The sequence below is a fragment of the Neophocaena asiaeorientalis genome, unplaced genomic scaffold (assembly GCF_003031525.2).
Source record: "Neophocaena asiaeorientalis asiaeorientalis breed wild unplaced genomic scaffold, Neophocaena_asiaeorientalis_V1.1 scaffold225, whole genome shotgun sequence".
Taxonomy (NCBI): domain Eukaryota; kingdom Metazoa; phylum Chordata; class Mammalia; order Artiodactyla; family Phocoenidae; genus Neophocaena; species Neophocaena asiaeorientalis.
Window position 1 is genome coordinate 2,173,238 of NW_020172364.1, and position 20,931 is coordinate 2,194,168.

The 20,931-nt window shown below is 37.5% G+C and overlaps 2 protein-coding genes across 3 annotated transcripts in view; one reads left to right on the forward strand and one right to left on the reverse strand.

Annotated features, from left to right (window-relative positions):
• Positions 1 to 20,380, reverse strand: part of DCUN1D1 (defective in cullin neddylation 1 domain containing 1) — a 30,148-nt gene extending 9,768 nt beyond the window's left edge. The window contains exons 1-5 of one of the 2 annotated variants that reach the window (XR_003006252.1): positions 20,326 to 20,380; positions 8,644 to 8,860; positions 7,260 to 7,428; positions 4,933 to 5,063; positions 4,659 to 4,701 (exon numbers count right to left, since the gene is read on the reverse strand). Coding sequence is in view for 1 of the 2 variants with exons in the window: in XM_024767743.1 (XP_024623511.1) it covers positions 4,933 to 5,063; positions 7,260 to 7,428; positions 8,644 to 8,818 (475 nt within the window). In the remaining variant the exon portion in view is untranslated. Of the gene's footprint in view, positions 1 to 4,658; positions 4,702 to 4,932; positions 5,064 to 7,259; positions 7,429 to 8,643; positions 8,861 to 19,991; positions 20,197 to 20,325 lie in introns of those variants that run through there. The other variant, XM_024767743.1, reaches the window with a different exon arrangement.
• On the forward strand, positions 12,708 to 13,075 carry LOC112415001 (adropin-like). The gene has a single exon (XM_024767756.1). The coding sequence runs from the start codon at positions 12,848 to 12,850 to the stop codon at positions 13,073 to 13,075; it is 228 nt and encodes a 75-aa protein (XP_024623524.1). The 5' UTR covers positions 12,708 to 12,847.
• Positions 20,381 to 20,931: the final 551 nt, after the last annotated feature.

The following is a 20,931-nucleotide window of genomic DNA, read 5'->3' on the forward strand; positions in this document are numbered from 1 at the left end:
GGAATTCCCCAGATAGAGAGAAGTGGTTTAATATAGTAGTTTAGCTTCTTAAATCTCAACTCCACCACTAATTAAGTAGCCTCCGGCAACTAAGTTCACCTCTTGGTAATTCAGTTTTAAAAAAAGATAACAGTATCTACCCTCACAGGGTTGTTGTAATAATTAAACGAGTGAATACACCTAAAACATTGGAACAGTGCCTGGTAAATAACGTGTCCTTACTATTACTATTGTTTATTTTTAATAATTTTAAAAATTATTATTATAGATTCTGAAGCAGTATTGGAAAGAGAACAAAGTCAATAATAATGTAACAAGAAGCAACAACAGCAGTTAGAATAAACAGAAGAATAACACAGAGAAAAAGACACAAGCAAGTCTTAATAATAGTATTACCTAAAATTGAGATACTTGCAGAATGAATCCTTAAGCCCTTATAATAAAATTAAAAATGCAAACAGAGGTAATCCCAGTGTCATTCTTTCAAACTGAATCAACAAGGGCAATGTGTTTCATAAAAGATGATCAATTGAGTGACAGATGAATATGGAAATGAATTGAGACTGGATCCAAAAACCATCCCTAAGGGGAACAAAATGTTGCCAACTCACTAGGGAGGATGAATGGGGATTTAAAATCCTATTCACAAAGTCTTAATTTACCTAAAGATATCTATAGTTAGCACAACATAATATAATAAAAAGAATATAAAATGTGGAATCAGAAGATCTGAGGTTGAGTCCCAATTCTACCAACTCTGAAGTTATGTGACCTTAATAAGTCAGGCTCTCTGACCATGAGTTTCCTCATTTTTATGACAAAGAGGTTTTTTACTTAGCTCCAAGGGCTGTTATGAGAAACAAATGGGATTACGTAAATGAAAATACACATTAAAAACACTCTATAAAATTATTTCTGAATATTAAATGAATGTTTAACAAGTAATGTTAAAAATGTTTAAATCAACTGCACAGGTAATAACATTCTAGCTGAACCACAACAGTTCATAAGAAAATAACCTACAGACTTTAAGAAAGTTCAGGACGGTCCTAAAAATACCATGGCTGTAAAAAACAAATGTAATTTTTGAACAAATTAATAGAATGAACAGTCTCGCAAAAAAATAAGAGATCCATAGTATTCTACATTAAATAGCCTCCTTCTGGAGTATTATGTTCAGCTTTAAGAACTCTATTTTGAGAGAAACTGAGAAATTGGGAATGTTATCTAGGGGTGACAGCAACGGAATAACAAAGGTCTTCTCAAATGAAGAACAGTTAAAATTTGGAATGCTGACCTGAAAAAAAGGAGAAGGGATAAATGAGGAAAAAAATGGTTAGACTTCCTTTGTGCTGCAGCAAAGGTCAAATAAGAACAATGGTAAAAGTTATAAAGACAAAGGAAGAGTATTCTGTGATAAGAATGGACCACTTTCTAAAACAATGTGTGTTCAATCCCCGCCCTGTATATTCAAACATAAAAGCCATATGAGCATCAGGTACAGGTGCTACTTTGCATAGGTTAGATTTAACACAGGACTTATGAAATTCCTTTCAAATTTAAGATTCAGAAGACCATCAGAAATGGCAGGTGACTGAAGCAGATGGTGACAGAGGAAGTACCCTATCCTGGTGTCACAAGAAATAAGGTTATAGAAAATGAGAAAATATGGAAAACACCAGCTCTCATTAGAATTAGCACAGCTATTTATAAATAAACCGCAGTGCTGTCACTGTCGCTCTTTGCCAATTTGTTTAGGCCTCACCTCCTCTCCTACGATCTCCTAATTCCTTTCTGCCAAATATTATAATTTAAGAGCCCTGTGAACCCTTAGAAAGGCTGTCAAGAAAACTGTTTTCTTTTTAATTAAGTTCTTCAACTAAGCAAGTCATTACATTTCCTGACACCCAATACCAATGCAAAACAAAAAGAGAAATTATGATTTGTCTTTTATTACATTTTTTCTTTTTTTTAAATTAAGACTTTTTTAGTTTTAGGTTTATGGAAAAACTGAGCAGAAAGTACAGAGTTCCCATATACCTTTACCCCATCTTCTCCCCATTTCCACTATTTTTAAGATACTGTTTTAGTGTGGTATATTTCTTATAACTGATAAGCCAATATTAACTAAAGTCCAGTATTTTACATCAGGGCTCACTCTGTGCTGTATATTCTATGGTTCAGGGCTTTTTTAAAAACAACTTCTAAATTGTGGTTAAATACACATAAAATGTATCATCTTAACCATTCTTCAGTGTACAGTTCAGTAGTGTTAGTTACATTCACGGTGTTGTACAATGAATCTCCAGAACTCTTCCTCTTACAAAACAGAAACTCTATACCCATTAAACAATGTTACATTTTTCTTAAGCTCAATACTTACTACATAATAGAATAAAACATAATTTTAAAATCGAATTCTTCAGCACAATATTTTTCTCAACTTTTCCTGTAATCTAAAATTCCAATTTACCATCATATTGATATATCGAACAGCTATAAAAATGTTAATTTTGCTTTATCTTCACCAAATATAATAAAAACTAAGATTCAATATCAAGACTACATAGTCACCCAAAAACATCATTTATTTTGTGCTCTAGTAAGGGGTAGGGTTATAACTAAGGAATAGGTTCAGCCCCTTTAAATCAACACTTGAGATTCAAAACATTTTCTCTAATGGTATCAAAATATTGTGTTACATTTCTAAACACAAAGAAATAATTCTTTTAGTATATACATGTAAGTTCAAAGACGTTAATTGTTTTCTTGTGTGTTTTTTGCGGTACGCGGGCCTCTCACTGTTGTGGCCTCTCCTGTTGCGAGCACAGGCTCTGGACACGCAGGCTCAGCGGCCATGGCTCACGGGCCCAGCCGCTCCGTGGCATGTGGGATCCTCCCGGACCGGGGCATGAACCTGTGTCCCCTGCATCGGCAGGCGGACTCTCAACCACTGCGCCACCAGGGAAGCCCCCATTAATTGGTTTTTATTTGTGGGAAGAAAAGAGGAGACTAGAAAAACTAGCCCAGTTAACTTGTGGCCACAGATACAAGATAGAGAAACTAACACTAGGTATCCCAGCTTATTTTGCCTGCAAAATGAAGACTTTTCCTGTAAGAATAAGATGCAACCTAAATTAATTGGAAAGGAGACTTCATTATTTCGAATTTTGCTCAATAGGTATTTTGTAAATCTTAATTCAGTCACATTTAGTCACTCTTTAGGCCAATTCTCAAATACAAATGTTGTATATTCATCCTTTCTACTAGCTTTCAGTCACTTCCTCCAGTCTAATTCCTAGTTACATAATCCTTTTCTCAAAGATTTTTTTCTAATCTAAAATATAAAGAATGATTAGTACAGGGACTTCCCTGGTGGCGCAGTGGTTGAGAATCTGCCTGCCAATGCAGGGGACACGGGTTCGAGCCCTGGTCTGGGAGGATCCCACATGCCGTGGAGCGACTAGGCCCGTGAGCCACAATTACTCAGCCTGCACGTCTGGAGCCTGTGCTCCACAACAAGAGAGGCCGCCAGAGTGAGAGGCCCGCTCACCGCGATGAAGAGTGGCCCCCATTTGCCGCAACTGGAGAGAGCCCTCACACAGAAACAAAGACCCAACACAGCCAAAAATAAATAAACAAAATGACGGAGGAATTATGTTTTTAAAAAGAATGATTAGTACAAGAGGCCCCTATTAGCCTCTCCAACTACTGTATCTTCAAAATCAAAAACTCACTTCCATCATTTGGGTAAGTTATTTAACTTGCTGTGCCTCAGTTTCCTCATCTGCCAAATAAGGATAAAAAATGTCTAGCACTCTATGACTGGCACATGGCAGCTGGTGAATTACTGAATGAAAGAATGAATAACTCATAAAGTTGTTAAACACTAAATGAGGCAGTGTATGTAAAGTATTTAGCACACTGCCAGGCACATCAAAACCCCACATTAAATGGCTGTTACTGCCACCATCATCTTCAGTGCATCCCCATTGCCCATAAATTCCAATTTAAGCCTTTCTGTCCTGTTTTTAAAAGAAGGCTTATCTCACCAATTTAAGCTCCAAACAAAGATTCCCACTAAAATCAAATCATTTTCTCTCTTCCACAAAGAAGCCAAGCTTATTTCTGAGTCTTAGACCTTCGTTAATAACTATCCTCTCCCTGGAACATTTTTCATCATCCCTTGTGCAAATATCAAATCCTTTAGTTCTCATCACTTCTTGCCCAGGAAGCATTTCCCAACCATTCCTGCTTTTACTCATTTCTCCTTTTATCTAAAACCCTCACACTCATATTTATTATTTTGCATTATGTGCTACTGTCTACTTTTTCTGAATAATCTGCAAATTACACTGTAGCTTTTACCTCCACTTCCCTTAGCCATCCCCAAAGCAAATGTGTGGTTGTTTCTACAGTATAAACTGACTGATCTAAACTGTTAACGGTGGCTATTTCTGGATAAGATTATGAATGACAATCATTTTTTTATTCTTTCTTATAGTTTCCAAATAATTCACACCAAAAAAGAATACATTTATCTGGCATTCTGTGACTCAGAAATCTTACAATGCTATTTCAACAGATACATAGTGAAAAACTTATGAGCCTAAGATCCTATAATATCTTCTGAAAAATAAACGATCAAACATACATACCTATGTCAGTGGAATTTTAACAACTATTTTCTGTATTGTAGTTCTTAAAAAAAAAAAAAAAAAATCAGTGTTTCACATATAGTATCCAGGGTAACACTGTTATTGAATAGGCAGGGTATTTTCTGATTAACTAGAAGTTCACTGTTTCTCAGTATTTTTCAGTAACTGATAATGACTTTATGCTCAAAACACAGAACTTTCTATTACAAACGTGATGCTGTCAATGTATCTGAATATATCTGAAACACCAAATATAATTTTTAAAAGTTCTTACCTAATCCTTTTTGTCCTGGATTCTTTGCAAAATTAAAAGTAAACTGGTAAAAATCCTTAAATCGTCCTGGTTCTTTCAATTCTTGTTCCATCTTGGGTATCTGGGCCTTTAGTTTTTCTATGCTGTCACATCTATATTGTAAAATTAAGTTTATAAAAGATAAACTTTTTCACTATATATCAAGAACATTTATTACTACAACAGTTTATATTTCATAGAACTTCTTTAAAAATCCATAAAATTTTCATCTTTTTACATTACATAAACAAGTATGGGGTTAGATGGAGGAAGAAAAGATCTGGGGTGATTCAATGTTAGAAATAACTACTATTTTTAAAAGAAATGGGCTATTACTTTTAATTATGTAATTCACTGGACTGTCAACACACCCAAATTGTAGAAGTCCGCTGTAGTGAACAGATGAGAATGTATAGTAATCAGCTTTACAGTCATCAGTTCAAACTCTAGCAGATATTCCTTACATGGTAACAAATCACATGTCTAGCTTCCAAACAAATTGAAAGCATAGTGTCTTGACTAGGTGAGGAAACAAGCATTCCTCTTGAAAACTTCTTCATATATACAAAGTATCATAATAAACATCATCTCCAACCATCTCCAACTGAAGTTACCTCAAATCAATATTAAACTTTATATGTGCAAAGCATTCAATTTCCAAGGAGCTGAAAGGGTCCAAGTACCAAGTCCTACTTTCCACATAACAGCCATAAGGTAGAAATCTTCGATCTGTTATAGATTCCACAAACCAAGCATTCCACTTTTTTTCCTTCAAGTCATTTTTGCTTTTATGTTCCTTCCATGCTCTTTATAACAGCTCCCAGATTAGTTTGTAAATTAAAATTTTGATTTGGAAGTTCATTACATTTTACATGAACTCACTTTTAAATGGAAAAAAATAAAGAGTTCTAATGAAACCTGTCCTGGCATAGAACATTTCAGCAAGTTCAGGATAAGGCTGGCTTTGGCTGTAGAACATAGTGGCTAGGCCAGTTATTAATTTATTGTCTCTCGGCTTTAAACTCACCCTTCTTTGCCCTACTTTGTGACTATCTGCAGTGGACTACAAATTGTGAAACTTCATTTTTCTTGCCAGCTGGTTCACTATTAGGTTCTACCAAGAGAGGGCGATGAAAGGCTGGAAGAGGACGAAGGAACTTTTCTTATCCCAGTCTCTTTTCTGCAGAGAGCAAGGGTTTCAGCGTGTTGGGAGGTCCCTGCAGTGTTCACCAATGGAGGCAACTTGCATGGCTCTGCAGCAAGTGGCCCCTAGCGAGCTTCTTCTCCACCAGAGAAGCAGGCAAGGCAAGCAGCGTGCTCTTACAGCAGCTACGCACTGTTTTCTGCGGTCGGAATCTCAGCCTTGTGGGGATCCTCTGAAGTGTCTAGGCTCCTTCCTTGTTTCCTTCCCTCCGTTCCAGGGGTGATGGCAGCTTCTTGCAACTGCCACCTTTGTTATGCTTAGCGTTTTCTTTTACCCCATTTACACAATAAAACAATTTTTAAAATTTACCCTGCTCAAATTACTGGTATGGTTTGTGTGTCTTGCCTGGACCCTGACTGATTACAATGTCCCTCAGGCCCAAGAATCAGAATGCCTGAGCCCAAATCCTGGCTTTGATACTACCTCTCTAGTTTCTCTGTACCTCCATTTCCTCATCTCTAAAATGCGGATATAAACACCACTCCTCTCACAAAGTTGTTGTGAAGTGGTAGGTGAAGTACTTATTTAGCATAGTTCCTGAAAGAAAATAAACGTTCAAAAAGTGTTTAGCTATTATCATTCAAAAGCACCCACTAAAAACAGAAAGGGCAGCCTGTTACCAATCCACAAGTTGAATACTTTTGGAGCTTCATCAAATACAGACAACTAAAGGCCACAGGTAAAACCGCTACATGTGACTTTTCAATCTATTTATACCAAGACATTTAGCTAATCAGTTGTCCAGGTCTATGCAGAACAAAAAGTGATTAGTAACTTCCAAGATTTTAAATTCTAGGAGTTTGCTTATAAATTCAGAGTTCACAGCCTCACATTAGGAAATAACTTAAAACTTGCTCATTTCACTTATCCATGTAAAATATTAAAGCATAGTAATTTTAACATTAGTCAATCTCCCTTAGAAACAAATGATAAAAGCATAATGCAAATAGAGTAGGTTGTACTAACTACACAAATAACTTGACATGGGAAGGAACTAGCATATTAGCCCATTTCTATCTATAGCAATGTTTGGGGGCACGAATGTCAGTTCCACAGTAATTCTCACAGTAACGTACCTAATTTCCTACGGTAATTATACACTCACCCTAATTCTGTCATGCCGTCCATGAACTCCTGTTTGGAGAACTCGCACTGTGTTGCTGCTCTGAACTTCCACGCGATGATCAACACACTAATGCTGGCCGGATCCAGTGCCAGGTCATCACAGAACTGCTGTATACCATCTATTCCAATTTTATTTTCATCTTGAGGATCTTCAAAAACAACAATGCAATATGAAATCAGTGCCATACTTTACTGTGCTACTCCTGAAAACTGAGAAAGGTATTGCTTTATATTCCATTTTTTTAAATGATCACAATAGACCAAAAATATGAAGCTATACTGCTCTATGAGATATTTTCCCCCTGTAATATTTAAAGCCACTTTGCCCCTAAAACAGCATTCTTACAATTAACAGCAAGATATATATCCAGATAGGCACCTGATTTTTAAGTCTCATTTATTCATATGAAAAAAGTTCCATACTTAACACACATTCAGAAAATCAGACATTCCTATATAGGGATAAAGGATTTTTACTGAACATAGCCACATTTTACAGAGGCATTCTAAACAGTATAATACACAGAAATTCTTTTTTTCTTAAAGTTCATTTCACTACAGAAATCACTTCTTAAAGAATATCGAAAAAAACATAAACTCTGCAATTCAATTTTAATCACAATACAAACATCTGTTGTTCAAATTAGAGAAGAAAACCCCCAACTATCAATATTTACTTTTCAGACAGCAAAAATTTAAATTCAAGAAGAAAGAGGCACTCATACACTGTTGTCAAATGTGATTTGCTAACATCTCTAGGAATAAAAAATTTGCACAGCCTTTGATTTTTGGGGCATGAGCTATGCATAAAATATAATCCCACTTTTGGAAAAATTTTGAAATTTTTTTTTGCATATATATTTCTGCATAAACATAAAAGACACAGAAAGTTGGACACCAGGCTATTAAATATTGGTTCCCTCAGGAGAATAAATAAGCAAAAGATGGAGAAACTATTAACATTTTCTTTATTCAATCTATTCTGCATTAACTTTTTAAGTGTATATTACTTTATAATTATTTAAAGGTTATTAAAATTATTAGGCAGGTTTTCTTAAAATCCACTCAGCTGAGTTTTATAAGAAAATGAGGGAAAAAACCTAGTCCCCCAGCCCCCATTCTCAAATTGGATCACAAAGGAGGAAAGGCGAGGGGCGGATAAAGGGGGAGGAAATAAAGACACTAAGAAGAAATTTTAGTGGAAAGAGGAAAATAATTTTTCAGATTTCTTAAAGTAATTCTAAGATCTAAAGAGCTCTGTATCCACCCAATTAATGGTCTCTGTATCATTTGATTTCTCACAAGAAGCATGTAAATTTGGAAAACCTCGTTCAAAATATTTAAAGTCACAAGCAAACACTCACCTTTGTATCTATTGTATAGTTGTTCTAACTTCTTCCTGTCCAATGATCCTTTTACACTCTCTCGTATATAAAGTTCAGGATTTTGGAAAAAATTGTCTGTTGCAACATCTAACTTCCAGTCATTTTGAGACAGACAACTTACTGCTGTTTTTTCACTAGATTGTGTGAAGATCATAAACTGACGAACTTTATCCTTCTGCGATGATTTCAACTTGTTCTATTGAAACCAGAAAATCAACTGAAACTCTGTGTAACATCACAAAAGACTAAGTATTTCTATACTGCTGACTAAATCATTTTTAGCAGTACTTTTTCCTCATAAAATATTAAAATGTTTAGTTCAAGATTTATTTTCGATCTATTAATCAGAAAGACAAATTTTTTAAAAATCTAAAACACAAAATTGGTATCATTTGGGAAAGAAACTAGGACAGAGGCAACAGAAGTTCACCCACCCTGCATTTCTCCTAAAATTGGGTCCTGTGAGCATGTACAAAGGCTCTCGAAGGGAAGGAGAGCTACTCTCAAAACCTTAACCGAGCAACAAAGCTCTAAGGGATGCTTAAGGAGTGGTGAGGAAGACCACCACTAATGTCACTAATGGTGACATTATTTAGCCAGTCAGAACAGTCAAGTGACCCTGAGGAAAAATGAAATTAACAGGTATTTGTTGCAGTCCTAAAACCCATTATAAAGAATATGGGGTGCAATTCTTCCCAACGTCACCCCCACCCTACCTCCTTGTTTTCTTGCTATTTTTACCAATGTGAGAAAGCAACAGAATGTGAGAACTCTGCATTTCTCCTCGCATGTCCAGGAACCAAGATAATTATCCATAGAATTTCCTCATATTTTCAGTCAAATCAGAAGCAGCGAAATATGAACAAGCACCCCCCGCATCCTTCCAACAAAGGTAATTTTTAACAGAATTCTCTCTTTTTCACCCTGAAAGAATCATTTCTTTCCCTTAGCCTGAATCTAGTAGACGTTCTCTCTAACCCTCAGGCCTACTGTAATAACCTTCTCTCACTGGCCTTGTGTTGACACATATTCATTTCTCATCTAAGCCCTAAGCAAAATGCAGCAAGGCAATTAGGCCCTCCACTCTCTCCCAGTATCAAGGGCCATGTTCGTTTTCTCCTCTCACCCAAGCTGGTCTCCTGTGAAATTTCAGCCTCCCCAGTATTACTCTTCCCTCTCGCAAGTCCTAATACCATCTCTCAGCAAAATACTTGGGTTCTTCCTGAGCTATTATTGCAAATGAAGGGGAAAAAAGCATGTGAGAAGGACATACATTAATAGATACAGTGTTCTGTGGTTTAAGCAATACATCTGAAAACCCCAGCATTTTTGATCTGGCCCAAACTGACAGATCACAAACCTCAACCACCTGATTGTACAGATGAGAGAACAGACCCCAAAGGTTAAGGAATTTATTTTAAAAAATCACCCAGGTTATTATTAGTAGAAATGGGACAAGAACAGAAAGCTCTCATGAATCTGGGTCTTAGTAATCTTTCCATAAATCACACTGCTTGCTGTACATATTTATAAACCTTTTTAGGTTTTCAGGAAAAAGGCTACCAAAGATATAAATATTTCTACCTACCACAGAGTAAAAATAAGACTATGCAAAATCAAATATGAAAACCAACCCTATCTTTTATACCCTGGAGTCTAATCTGTCAGCCATACTCTTCTCTCTCTGTAAATATGTTATTGCTTAGGATTACAGATTAAAATCTCAATCTCTGTTCTCCATTAAAATTGAGAAACTGTAAATTCACTAACCTCCCGTTATTTCACAAATAACTACCACTTCTGGACACCCGAGAACTCATATCTTATTATGGGACACATCTCTCAAATGTCTAGAAGTCTTCCCTCTTGAAAAGTATCTCCTCAAGATGTTATTCAATTGCAACAAACCCACAATGAAATCAAATGCCAAGGAAGATACCTGTCTTATTTTAATATACTGTTTAACTGAAAGGAAACCACTTTGATTTCAACTTTTGTTACTGAGAGCTATTTTTAAAATTAGTATACTTTTCTAAGAGATATAGTATACATAAGAGATACAGTATCTAAGAGATATAGTATACTGACATATGTTTTAATTCTTTGAAGAACAGGGAAGTACCTAAGGGTCACTATGATCATCACTGACCACTGTATAATGCTGTACAAAGTACTGGAGATTAACCTAGAAGTATAACAACTACAGGCCACAACCTGGAAATTACTTTATAATTAAACCTGACATAACTTCTCTGTATAACCTTTTTCCACTCTCCTAAAAGTTAAAGGCAGCAAAACAATGAGGATTATTGGGGGTTTTACCATACAGTATTAAATCCAGTGTTCTCCCCTGAAGCTTGAATCAGTTTTGTTGAAGAGAGGGAGGAAAAACACAACTTAAGTCACTTGTGCAAGCCTAAAAGAGTTGTTCACTCTACTAATGACTTCCTGTTGGAAAGCAAAATATTAGAAAATTGGGGGGGACCAAGTTAAAAAACACTCTTATCCATAAAAACTAATAACAGAATTATGTAAGTGAATTCTTTAACTCCATTTCGTATCTTATTTGAAATAAAAGTATATGTAATCAATAATGTCTATGCAAATAGAAACTATTTTAACTGGTTTAAATTTCCAGTACATGGGGCAATATCAATATTTTTTAAGAAAAAGGGTTGCAGCTACCCATTTCCAACACCACAGAGGCTAATGAGTGATACCTCACAGAGAAGTGATAGTCTGAGTTCCTGCTAGGCCAAGTAGTAATAAGCAATCCCATTTCTGCAAGTCTGATAAGTACCCTCCCCTTTCTTGTACTTAAAATGTACTCTGACCATTTCTGTCAGCTCTCTGTGCCTAGAATAAATCTTAACACTTGTTCTCCTACTACGGAGGATGTACTCAATTCTGTAGTCCCAAAGGCTGTCCTACAGGAAAGTTGGAGTGGGCTACACAGACCTGCCCTTTTCCCAAGCCTATTTAGGAGAGCTACAACACTCCCACCCCCTTTTCCCAGGCCACAAGAGGGCACCAGGCAAGGTGTTCTGATTTTCTGAGTACAGCTCAAAGGTTTAAATTTCTATCAACTTAAGGAAGAGAAAAAGGGTATCTAGCCAGCAAAGAATTATTTTATAGGGGATGAGGGTGGATAGAAAACTGAGGTGGAAGAAATAACAGATGGGTTGTCTTTGTTTCTACTACAAATCCAGTGGGTATCTTCCTAAGAGCAAAAACATATGACAACTACAATGATTCAGCACTCAAATGTAGTACATACTATTTAAGACTTATTTAAAAGGAACTAGAGTGGTCATTAAATAAGATTAGGCAATACAATCTTCAGGACTCAAACGTGAAAACTATCTGGAGATTATCAAATTTTCAAGGAAATTCAATATTGGTTAAGTATGTAAAATGTATAAAATACAGAATATACCCTGATTATTTATAATTCTAGCAAAAACGGGGGGAAGGAGAAAGGAAGAAGGGAGGAAAGAGGAGGAGGGAGATAAAGAAATGCTGTCTCTTGTAACAGAAAGCTAATAACTGCATCAAAGATTACCAAAGTTAGAAATACTATTATTACTATAATCTAAACAGTAAAAAGCACCTACTTACTCATCTTTCCAAAATAAAAGAAAATTTGGTTATCAATATACATTGTTTAATACTTAAATCTAGCATGTTTGCAATTGTTTTCCACTCAAGAAATTTAAGAGTTACATTTAAAATAACAGTTTATCTGGGAAAAAAAAAATCAAATACTTTGGATGTAGCCAAGTATCATATAGTCAAGTGTATGACCACTGAACTTACAAAGTCTACTGTGATAGAAGAATAGGGATTCAGAAAAACTCTATAATAAAAAAATAATACTGCGCGCCCCGGGGAGCGGCCACGGGGAGGGCCGGGGGAGGGGACGTCACCCCAGCCCGCCTCCCACTGCCCGGCCCCCCACCCGCAGGCTCCCGAGCAGCAGTCGCGCCCAGCATCCCGCTGCCCGGGAACCTCCCACCCGGCTCAACTTAGGCTCGGAACTGCAGGTGAACATCTTCACTGCCTGGGAATCATTGAGTGTGTGGACAGGACAGCCTCCTTGGAAGGCCGGCTATACCAGAGTCCCGCCTCAACATGGGCCTTACCATCGAGGCAGCTTCTCAGTCTGTGCCTGTCTGAGGATGGCATGGGGTCAGCCATCTCCCAGGGGGCCCTCACTGCCATCATCTGCAATGGCCTCCTAGGCTTCTTGCTGCTGCTGCTCTGGGTCATTCTCTGCTGGGCCTGCCACTCCCACTCTGCCAACATCGACTCCCTCTCCAAATCCAGTCCCAACTCCAGCCCTGGCCCCTGTCCCAAGAAGGCACCCCCGGCCCAGCTCAGCCGTGAAGGCAGCTACCTGCTTCATCCCTGAAGACCCCAGGCCTAGCCCGGAGTCTGGGACTTAAGTCCACCCCACTTAGAACCTGGAATCGGGATCCCAGGGTCCAGCCAGCCTGGGGTCCAGAACTCAGAGTCCAGCCTGTCTGGAGCTGGATCCAGCAGCCCAGAGTCTGGTCAGCCTGGCTCCAAGAGGGGCTCTGCTGGCCCTTGGTAGACAGGCCTGGGGTCAGGGTTCATGAGTTGGTGCTAGGGCCAGGGCCATCTGGACTCTGCTCCATCCCAGCAGTCGGGGCTGGGTCCACCCGCCCCCTAGGCCAAGCGCCTCTAGGCCCTCGAGGTTGGGGAAACAATCCAAGGCAATAATGGGAGGGTGTCGAGGCTGGGCCCTTCCTCTGGTCCTCCTACTGTTTGCTGGATAATAAATGGAACAACGGCTTAAAAAAAAAAGCTCATGAAGTTATAAAATTCCTCTTTTAAGTATTTCCATCAAGAAAAACAATAGGGCTTCCCTGGTGGCGCAGTGGTTGAGAGTCCGCCTGCCAATGCAGGGGACACGGGTTCGTGCCCCGGTCTGGGAAGATCCCACATGCCGCAGAGCGGCTGGGCCCGTGAGCCATGGCCGCTGAGCCTGCGTGTCCGGAGCCTGTGCTCCGCAACGGGAGAGGCCACAACAGTGAGAGGCCCGCGTATCGCAAAAAAAAAAAAAAAAGAAAAACAATAAACATGGAAAATTATTTTCTAGTTAAATAAAAATAATTTTAACAGGTAACATTTTTAAAAGCAAAAAATTAAGATTCATTATTTCTATTATTCTGAATAGAATCTCACCCTTAAGTTTCAATCTCTCACCCTTAAGTTTCAAATTCAGTCTAAACTCCAAAAAAAGAGACACCAAGGCCTTTATATATTTTTTTTTTTTTTTTTTTTTTTTCTTTTTTTTTTGGCGGTATGCGGGCCTCTCACTGTTGTGGCCTCTCCTGTTGCGGAGCACAGGCTCCGGATGCACAGGCTCAGCGGCCATGGCTCACGGGCCCAGCCACTCTGCGGCATGTGGGATCTTCCCGGACCGGGGCACGAACCCGTGTCCCCTGCATCGGCAGGCAGACTTCTAGGACTGGCGCCACCAGGGAAGCCCCAAGGCCTTTATATTTTTAAAGGAATTAATTTCCTAACTCAATTCTAGTTATCTCAGGATTTGATGAATCTAGCTCACAAAAAAAAATGTTTAAAAAATCAAACACTGTAATGATCACCCATAATTTTCATTAAAAGCTCTGTATGTTGTTCTCATGTGTTTACCACACGATTAACAGTTTAACTTCATCTGAAATTTAGAAGAGCTGGTTTAAGTCCAGAAAATCATACTTTCCACATATGATACATAGTATGCAGCAGATATAGCCAAATGTTACCAATATCCCAAACCACTCATCAATAAAAGGCCTTCTCACAGATTATAGGTTTGAAGTCAAAAGTACAAGAAAAATCAATTCAACTAACCAGACTACCTACTCCTGGAGAAGACTTTCACCTAGGGGTAAAGTTCTACCAGAAAGCCAGGCTAAGAATCCAGGTAGGAGTAGCTAGAAACTCTCTTCCCTTCCACCTGCAGCAGAGAGGTGAAGAGTGCAGACTCTCAAATCAAACTGGCAGGATTCTAATTCCACCTGTGCCCCCTAATTGCTGTGTGACTTCAGGAAAATTACTTAATCTCTGTGTGCTTCAATTTCTTCATTTGTAAATAGGGTGTGAAGGTTATCTGAACTAATTCAAGTTAAACTCTTAGAACTGTAACTAGCACATAGTAAGGACTCCTTACAAGTTCATAAAGAATATACTCCAGAGAAAAAAGTAATTTTATGTAAATAAGAAGAAAGAATAACAACCACCATAATCAGAACACTGGCAGCTAACGTTTATTTGAGCTCCTACTGTGTGCCAACTCTGTGCTAGGTATTTAATTATTAACAATTCTGCAAGGTGGTTATCACTGATTCTGTTTTACCAATGAGGAGACCAAGCCTCAGAGCTCATTTATCTAAACAGACTTATCCAAAAAGTAGCAGAGCCAGAAATGAAACCCTGGTGCCTGGCTTCAAGGCATGCAGTTTTCCATTTCTTCTACATTGTTGTCAAGTAAGAGAGAAAACAAAAAGGGCAAAAATGCAACCACTGAGTAATTATTGTGTGCACTGGGGAGAGAGGGGAATTGTGAACAATATTTCTTCACCTATTTTTATGGAAAAGTTAAATAAGTAATCAACTGACCTTTTCCCTTTCAAATGTAAACAATTTGTATTCTGACTAAAAATTGCAGATTAAGCATTCCCTTACTAACTAAAAGACTAATTTAAGGATAGAACTTCCTTTCAGGGTTTTTTGGTAAGGGGGGAGGGGAGAAGAGGTAGATTGGTTATTTTTAAGACAAGTAATTCATCAGGAAGGAAAAATGTGTTTATAGTCCTGTCATAGTCTATTTTTAAAAAGATGGCCAAAATCTATAGCTTTAACTATACAGAGGTGGAAAATTAGGGGCACTGAAAGTCAGGGTTTCCTTTTCCAATGAGAAGGCTTGAAACCCAGAGGGGGAAAAAAAAACATGTACAGGTTATAGCCAGATAACATAAGCAAATGTATACAATTTCAAATATTAAGCAAAACAAAAACAAAAACTCAAACCCTCAGTATTCATGTAAATTATAATCTGCAGTTTAGAATAGTTACTCATGGTAGGCCTGTGGGTCTTATCATTCATCCCTACACTTCCTGCGCTTTGAATGACAGTTACAATGAACTCTTCTTTGAGAGGAGCTGCATTACTTCTAAGTCATAAGTGGAATAATATAGTATACTGTGTAATCGTTGTACCCAATTATGTTTTATATTGATATAATGGCAATTCACCTGAAAAAATATTTCAGAAGTATATCTGTAAGATTCAAACTGGTTTTGTACGCTTTTAAATAATTTTCCTCAAAGTTTTTTAAAAAATATTCCATTAATGAAAATTTAAAGGATTTTCTCCTCCCCATCCTCAGAATTATTTTTCAAAAGATGACTACCACTGTAAATGGAATAAATGTTTTGATTCTGGTTTACAGAAGACTGTTTTGACTATTAAAAAGTTATTTTTGCTAATTCCTGATTATCTTTGATAATGGGATAGAAATAACCTCCTTAAAATACTTGTGTTAGCCATCGTCTTTCAACTGATTCTCCCAAACTTATTGCTTGAACATTTAACAAGTAGTCAAGGTAGCTAATTTAAATTTGCTCCTCCTCTCCATAAACATCTTTTCTAAAGAAATCTTGAATTAACTAAAAGATTACTGAGGTGAAAACAAAACAACAACAAAAAAGAATTAAATCAGATTTTTAAAGTTCCACAGTTAAAGAACTTATAATAATGACTAGCATTCTACAGTCATGGATATTTATTTCATAAAGAGAATAAATGATCCTCGAAAAATGAAATTTCCTAATTCTAAGATTTGGCATCTACTCAAGCCCTAAATCTAGAAATAGTAAAATCCTATGTATAATAAGTGCTTTAAATGTTTACTGAAACAAAAATATCCTAATATAACAAAGGAATGGGCCACGTACTTCAACTTAATCTCTATTCAGTGTTGAGGGATTCGAAAGTATAATGCAATAGAATTCTTCAGCAAAGAACTGTTGAAAAGTAAATCTCTCTTAAAATTTTACAATGCAAATAAGCAGTTTAATCACTCTGAATGATTAGGTACTAATCATATAAAATGGATTCAACAAAGTGATGAAAGACATTTCAGTGGCATTTTCCCCTTCTGCTTTTGCTTTTTCTTAGGTGGGGGGTATACACCTAAAGTGACGAGGTAAACTAGATAGTCAGCAGGTTATTCAAGAGCTTGTTTGTGTCCACAAAGCAACTGAATCCTATTTGGAACTATCTCTCTTCATCAAATGTCATGGCTAATACTATCACAACTTGAACAACAACACACTCAAATTTAAAAGGGGGCTTTCTCACAGATTTTCATTATGCTTGACCCAACCTACAAAGCCAAAATCAAAAGAGCCACTTGACTCACATGAGCTCAGCTCTTTTAAAACTTAAAAAACAAAACAAAAAAACCACAAGTTAATTTTACTTTCAACCTTTTTTTTTTTACCATATGTACCAAAAAAGTTCTAATTTTTCAATTAAACATTTACATCAGATCATCTGACTTGATATGGAAACAACTAGGTCAACTATTCAATATAAGGAAGAAACCAGAGTGAAACCAGTCAAAAATTCCACACCTATACGGAAGGGGTGCTTGCTGGTGTTTAAAAAAAAAAAAGAAGAGGAGTAAATAAACTGTGGAACCAGAAACCAGGCTGCTAATCCCTGCTCTGTCATATACTAGCTCTTTACCTTGGCCATCTCTTCAGAAACACTAAACCTCCTTTTTCAGGTATGTTAAAAGAAGGTAGCAATACCTATCTCACAAACAGGGGTGGAGATAATATAAGAGTTGTGAATTGTCTGACTAGCAGACGTTATGTTCTCAGTAAAGATTAAGGTACTTCTTCCTTCCCAAAGGCCCAGTTTTCTGCATACAGTCATTAAACATGCAAACTACAAGAACATACTCAAAAGCAATCTACAAAAGAGACTGTGTTGTGTTGTTTTTATTAACCAGCATGGCTAGGTAAACTTGATGTTCAACTAGTTTTTATTGAATATTGGACAGTCATCTTAATCAGAATTCAAAACTCTGCACACAGAAACTGCATAAGTTGTCTTTAAAAACTGCTTTGAAGATAATTATGTATACTATAATTTTAATAGGACACTATGAGAGAGTAGAAACAAGGTCTATCATACTACTCAGAATCCTTCACTGGCTTCCCATTTCTCTTGGAGTACAAAAACACAATATCCTTACAATAGCCACCCATGCCCATCTCCACTCCTTACCACTCAGACCTCATCTGCTCCAACGCCCAACATGCCCCCCTCCCCCCACCACGTTACCCCAGCCACACTGGACTCAGTGCTCCTCAAACTCTCTCTGACCACATCTGTGCATGGCTTACTCCTTCATCTCCTAGTCAGCTCAAAACCCACTTCATCAGTGGTGCAAACACCATTTTGCAACCCCAAATCCACTGTGCCCCAACACTCCCAATTCTCCTCCCTGACACTGTTTTTCTCCCATAGCCCTTAACACCTTCTAACATAGCAAGGAAGAAAAATATATGCTATGTTTATTATTTGTCTCTCCCTACTAAAATGTAACCCTCACCAGGGCAGGGATTTTTATTTTTTCAGTGGGGGGATATATATATATATATGTATGTATTTATTTATATAAAAATACATGTGTGTATATCTATATCCTCAGTGCCTAGAACAGTGCCTGGCACATTAGGCATTTAAGAAATAATTATTAAAATTAATTAAGGCCCTCCCTTAATTTACTTATGTATATGCAAAACAATGTGAAACGAGTTCTACAGAGACAACCTTCAACAGGCCTACATTAATCTGGACTTGCAAACTCTGATATTTGTTGAAAATATAATCTTAAATTTCAAAGTCCATACATTTTTTTTAAAAAAACATTAAAAACATAGTAAATTAACATCATTAATTTGAATTTTGTTATTTAACATTTTCATTAATAACACTTGGGTTTCCCTCTGTTTAAATGAGTAAATTAATTTCAAATCCAATTTTCAACCATTTCTTTAGATTTCATGTGAGTTAAAAGATTACATGTACCACAAATACTGGGGGAAATAGTAAAACCAGGAAAAGTTAGTTTCAGTTCTGCAACTAACAATTTTGCAAACTTGAACCTCAAAACCTCCTTGATCTTCAATTTCTTCTTCTGTAAAAGGGAAGAGGAGTAAATTAGATGATCTCTGAAGCCATTTCAGGTCTAAAAATTCTATGATGCTACATGTTTAATAACTAGTAGGTCACACATTCTACAAACTTCTCACACATCTAAGAAAAATAATTAAAATCAAAATTTGTAGCTGAATGTAACTTTGGAAATCATCAAATCCTGTCCTCTTACAAATAAGAAAACAAGCCAAAAATCAAACACTTTTTAAAAAGATTTTCAGGGGTAACAGAATATTGTCTAGTTTTGGAGTTATTTTTGGTCTTTCTACGTGGGTGTCAGGTAGGTTAAATGAACAATTTTTTTTTCTTACACAACATGTTCAGATATCCTGTCATTTAAATTTGCCCCAGAATTGACAATATAACATGTGCTCTAGAAATGGGCTGCATTACACACACTGAAAAACATTAGCCCCAAAATTGTATCAAGAAATAATTATAAGTAAAATAAATTTACAATGAAAAACTTAACTAGAAAATTCTTATGGCCTAACTTCTATTAGGGCCCATGATAATTTAGTTTCCAAACCAACAAGAGCATACCAAGACAATTCTAGTGACATGATCTGAGTTCAGCCACAAAAAGTGTTTTAAATTAGTGATATCTTGTCATTAGTAGTGTAATTAAATAGTTATGGCTAAGTTCCAAAACTAGCTAATTTAATAGTAGTAAAAGGATGGAAGCTTACAAGCTCCAATACAAGCTGAACTCTCATATGAACCACATGACTCCTGAATTCGTAACAAGTAGCGAGCATTATCAACACTTTGGATTCCAGAGGATGATGCTGATTGGAGACTATTATGAGCGGAACACATTTCAATGCTCTCACAGAGTGTTTACCGGGGAATTACATTTCATTACTTCAAGCATACTCTTACAAGCCAAGAGTCTGGAAACTTCAGGAGTAATGTCTATGACCGTCAAAATGCTGAAGAAATTGGAAACTGTTTAGCCGCCCTGGTGGATCTTTAAACACTGTAACATCAATCTAAACAATCACCTGTACTTTATAGCAAAGTTTTCTTACAAATACAAATGGTAAACTTTCATGGAACTTACCACAGAACCTACGTTCTTGAGTATATGGCAAACTAAACCACATATCCATACGCGCGACACCAAAATTCTGCCAAGTTGGAGGCTGAGACTAGGTAAGTGTCATTCAGCAGAAATAAGACCAGCTAAAAACAAGACACCGGGGCATTCCCTTAACAGACACAACATACACCCTCCTCAAAGAGGCCTTTATGCTCCCCATGAGCAAAAAGAGAAGAACATCATTTTTACTGTCTATTCATACAGTAACCTGCATGGAATTCAACTCATGCTCAGATTATAATACTAAACATAGCTTCTGAAAAACAGAATGTCCAAGAATCAGGTACATAATTACCAAAATGTAAACAGATAACTTGAATACCACGTCTTCAAGCTTGTAAGACATTTTCCAAACAAAAAAGGGAGAGGGGACTAACTTGACAAACTGTTTTTTAAACATCACGAATGGTTTTTAACTGGCATAATAAAGCAATTACTCCTCCCACCCCAAGGAAATAAAATATGTGCCCAAAAGGTAGCAAGTCTGTTTCTCCTAATTTTATGAAATGAGAACAGGTTGCACTTCCGTACTCCCCCCTCCCCCCACGTCCCCCAAGCTCAGCGGTCTCCCATGTTCTCAGTAGAGAGGTAAATATAACCTCCACCAACTGGCCAGTGAAACTCCCATTTTCCAGGACTACGGGGCGCATCGAGAGGTGATGGAGAAAGGAACAGGGCTGTTACCCCGCCCCAAGCAAAACTGCCTGGAGACTTGAGGGGTGTTGGAGCCGGAGCGGAGGAGGGAGGGGAGAGCCGGGAAAGTCTTTCCTTCTCCCCGGCGGAGCGGAGGGGGAAGCCCCGGCTCCGGGCGGGGGGAGGCTCCTCACCCGGAACCCCGGACCCCGGTCCCCGGCCAGACACAATGGAGCAGGCGTGGGGGCCGGGCAGAGAGGGAGCAGTT

What these genes read in the sequence shown, in the direction of transcription:
- LOC112415001 (XM_024767756.1), top strand. Translation starts at nt 12,848, where the DNA reads ATGGGGTCAGCCATCTCCCAGGGGGCCCTCACTGCCATCATCTGCAAT.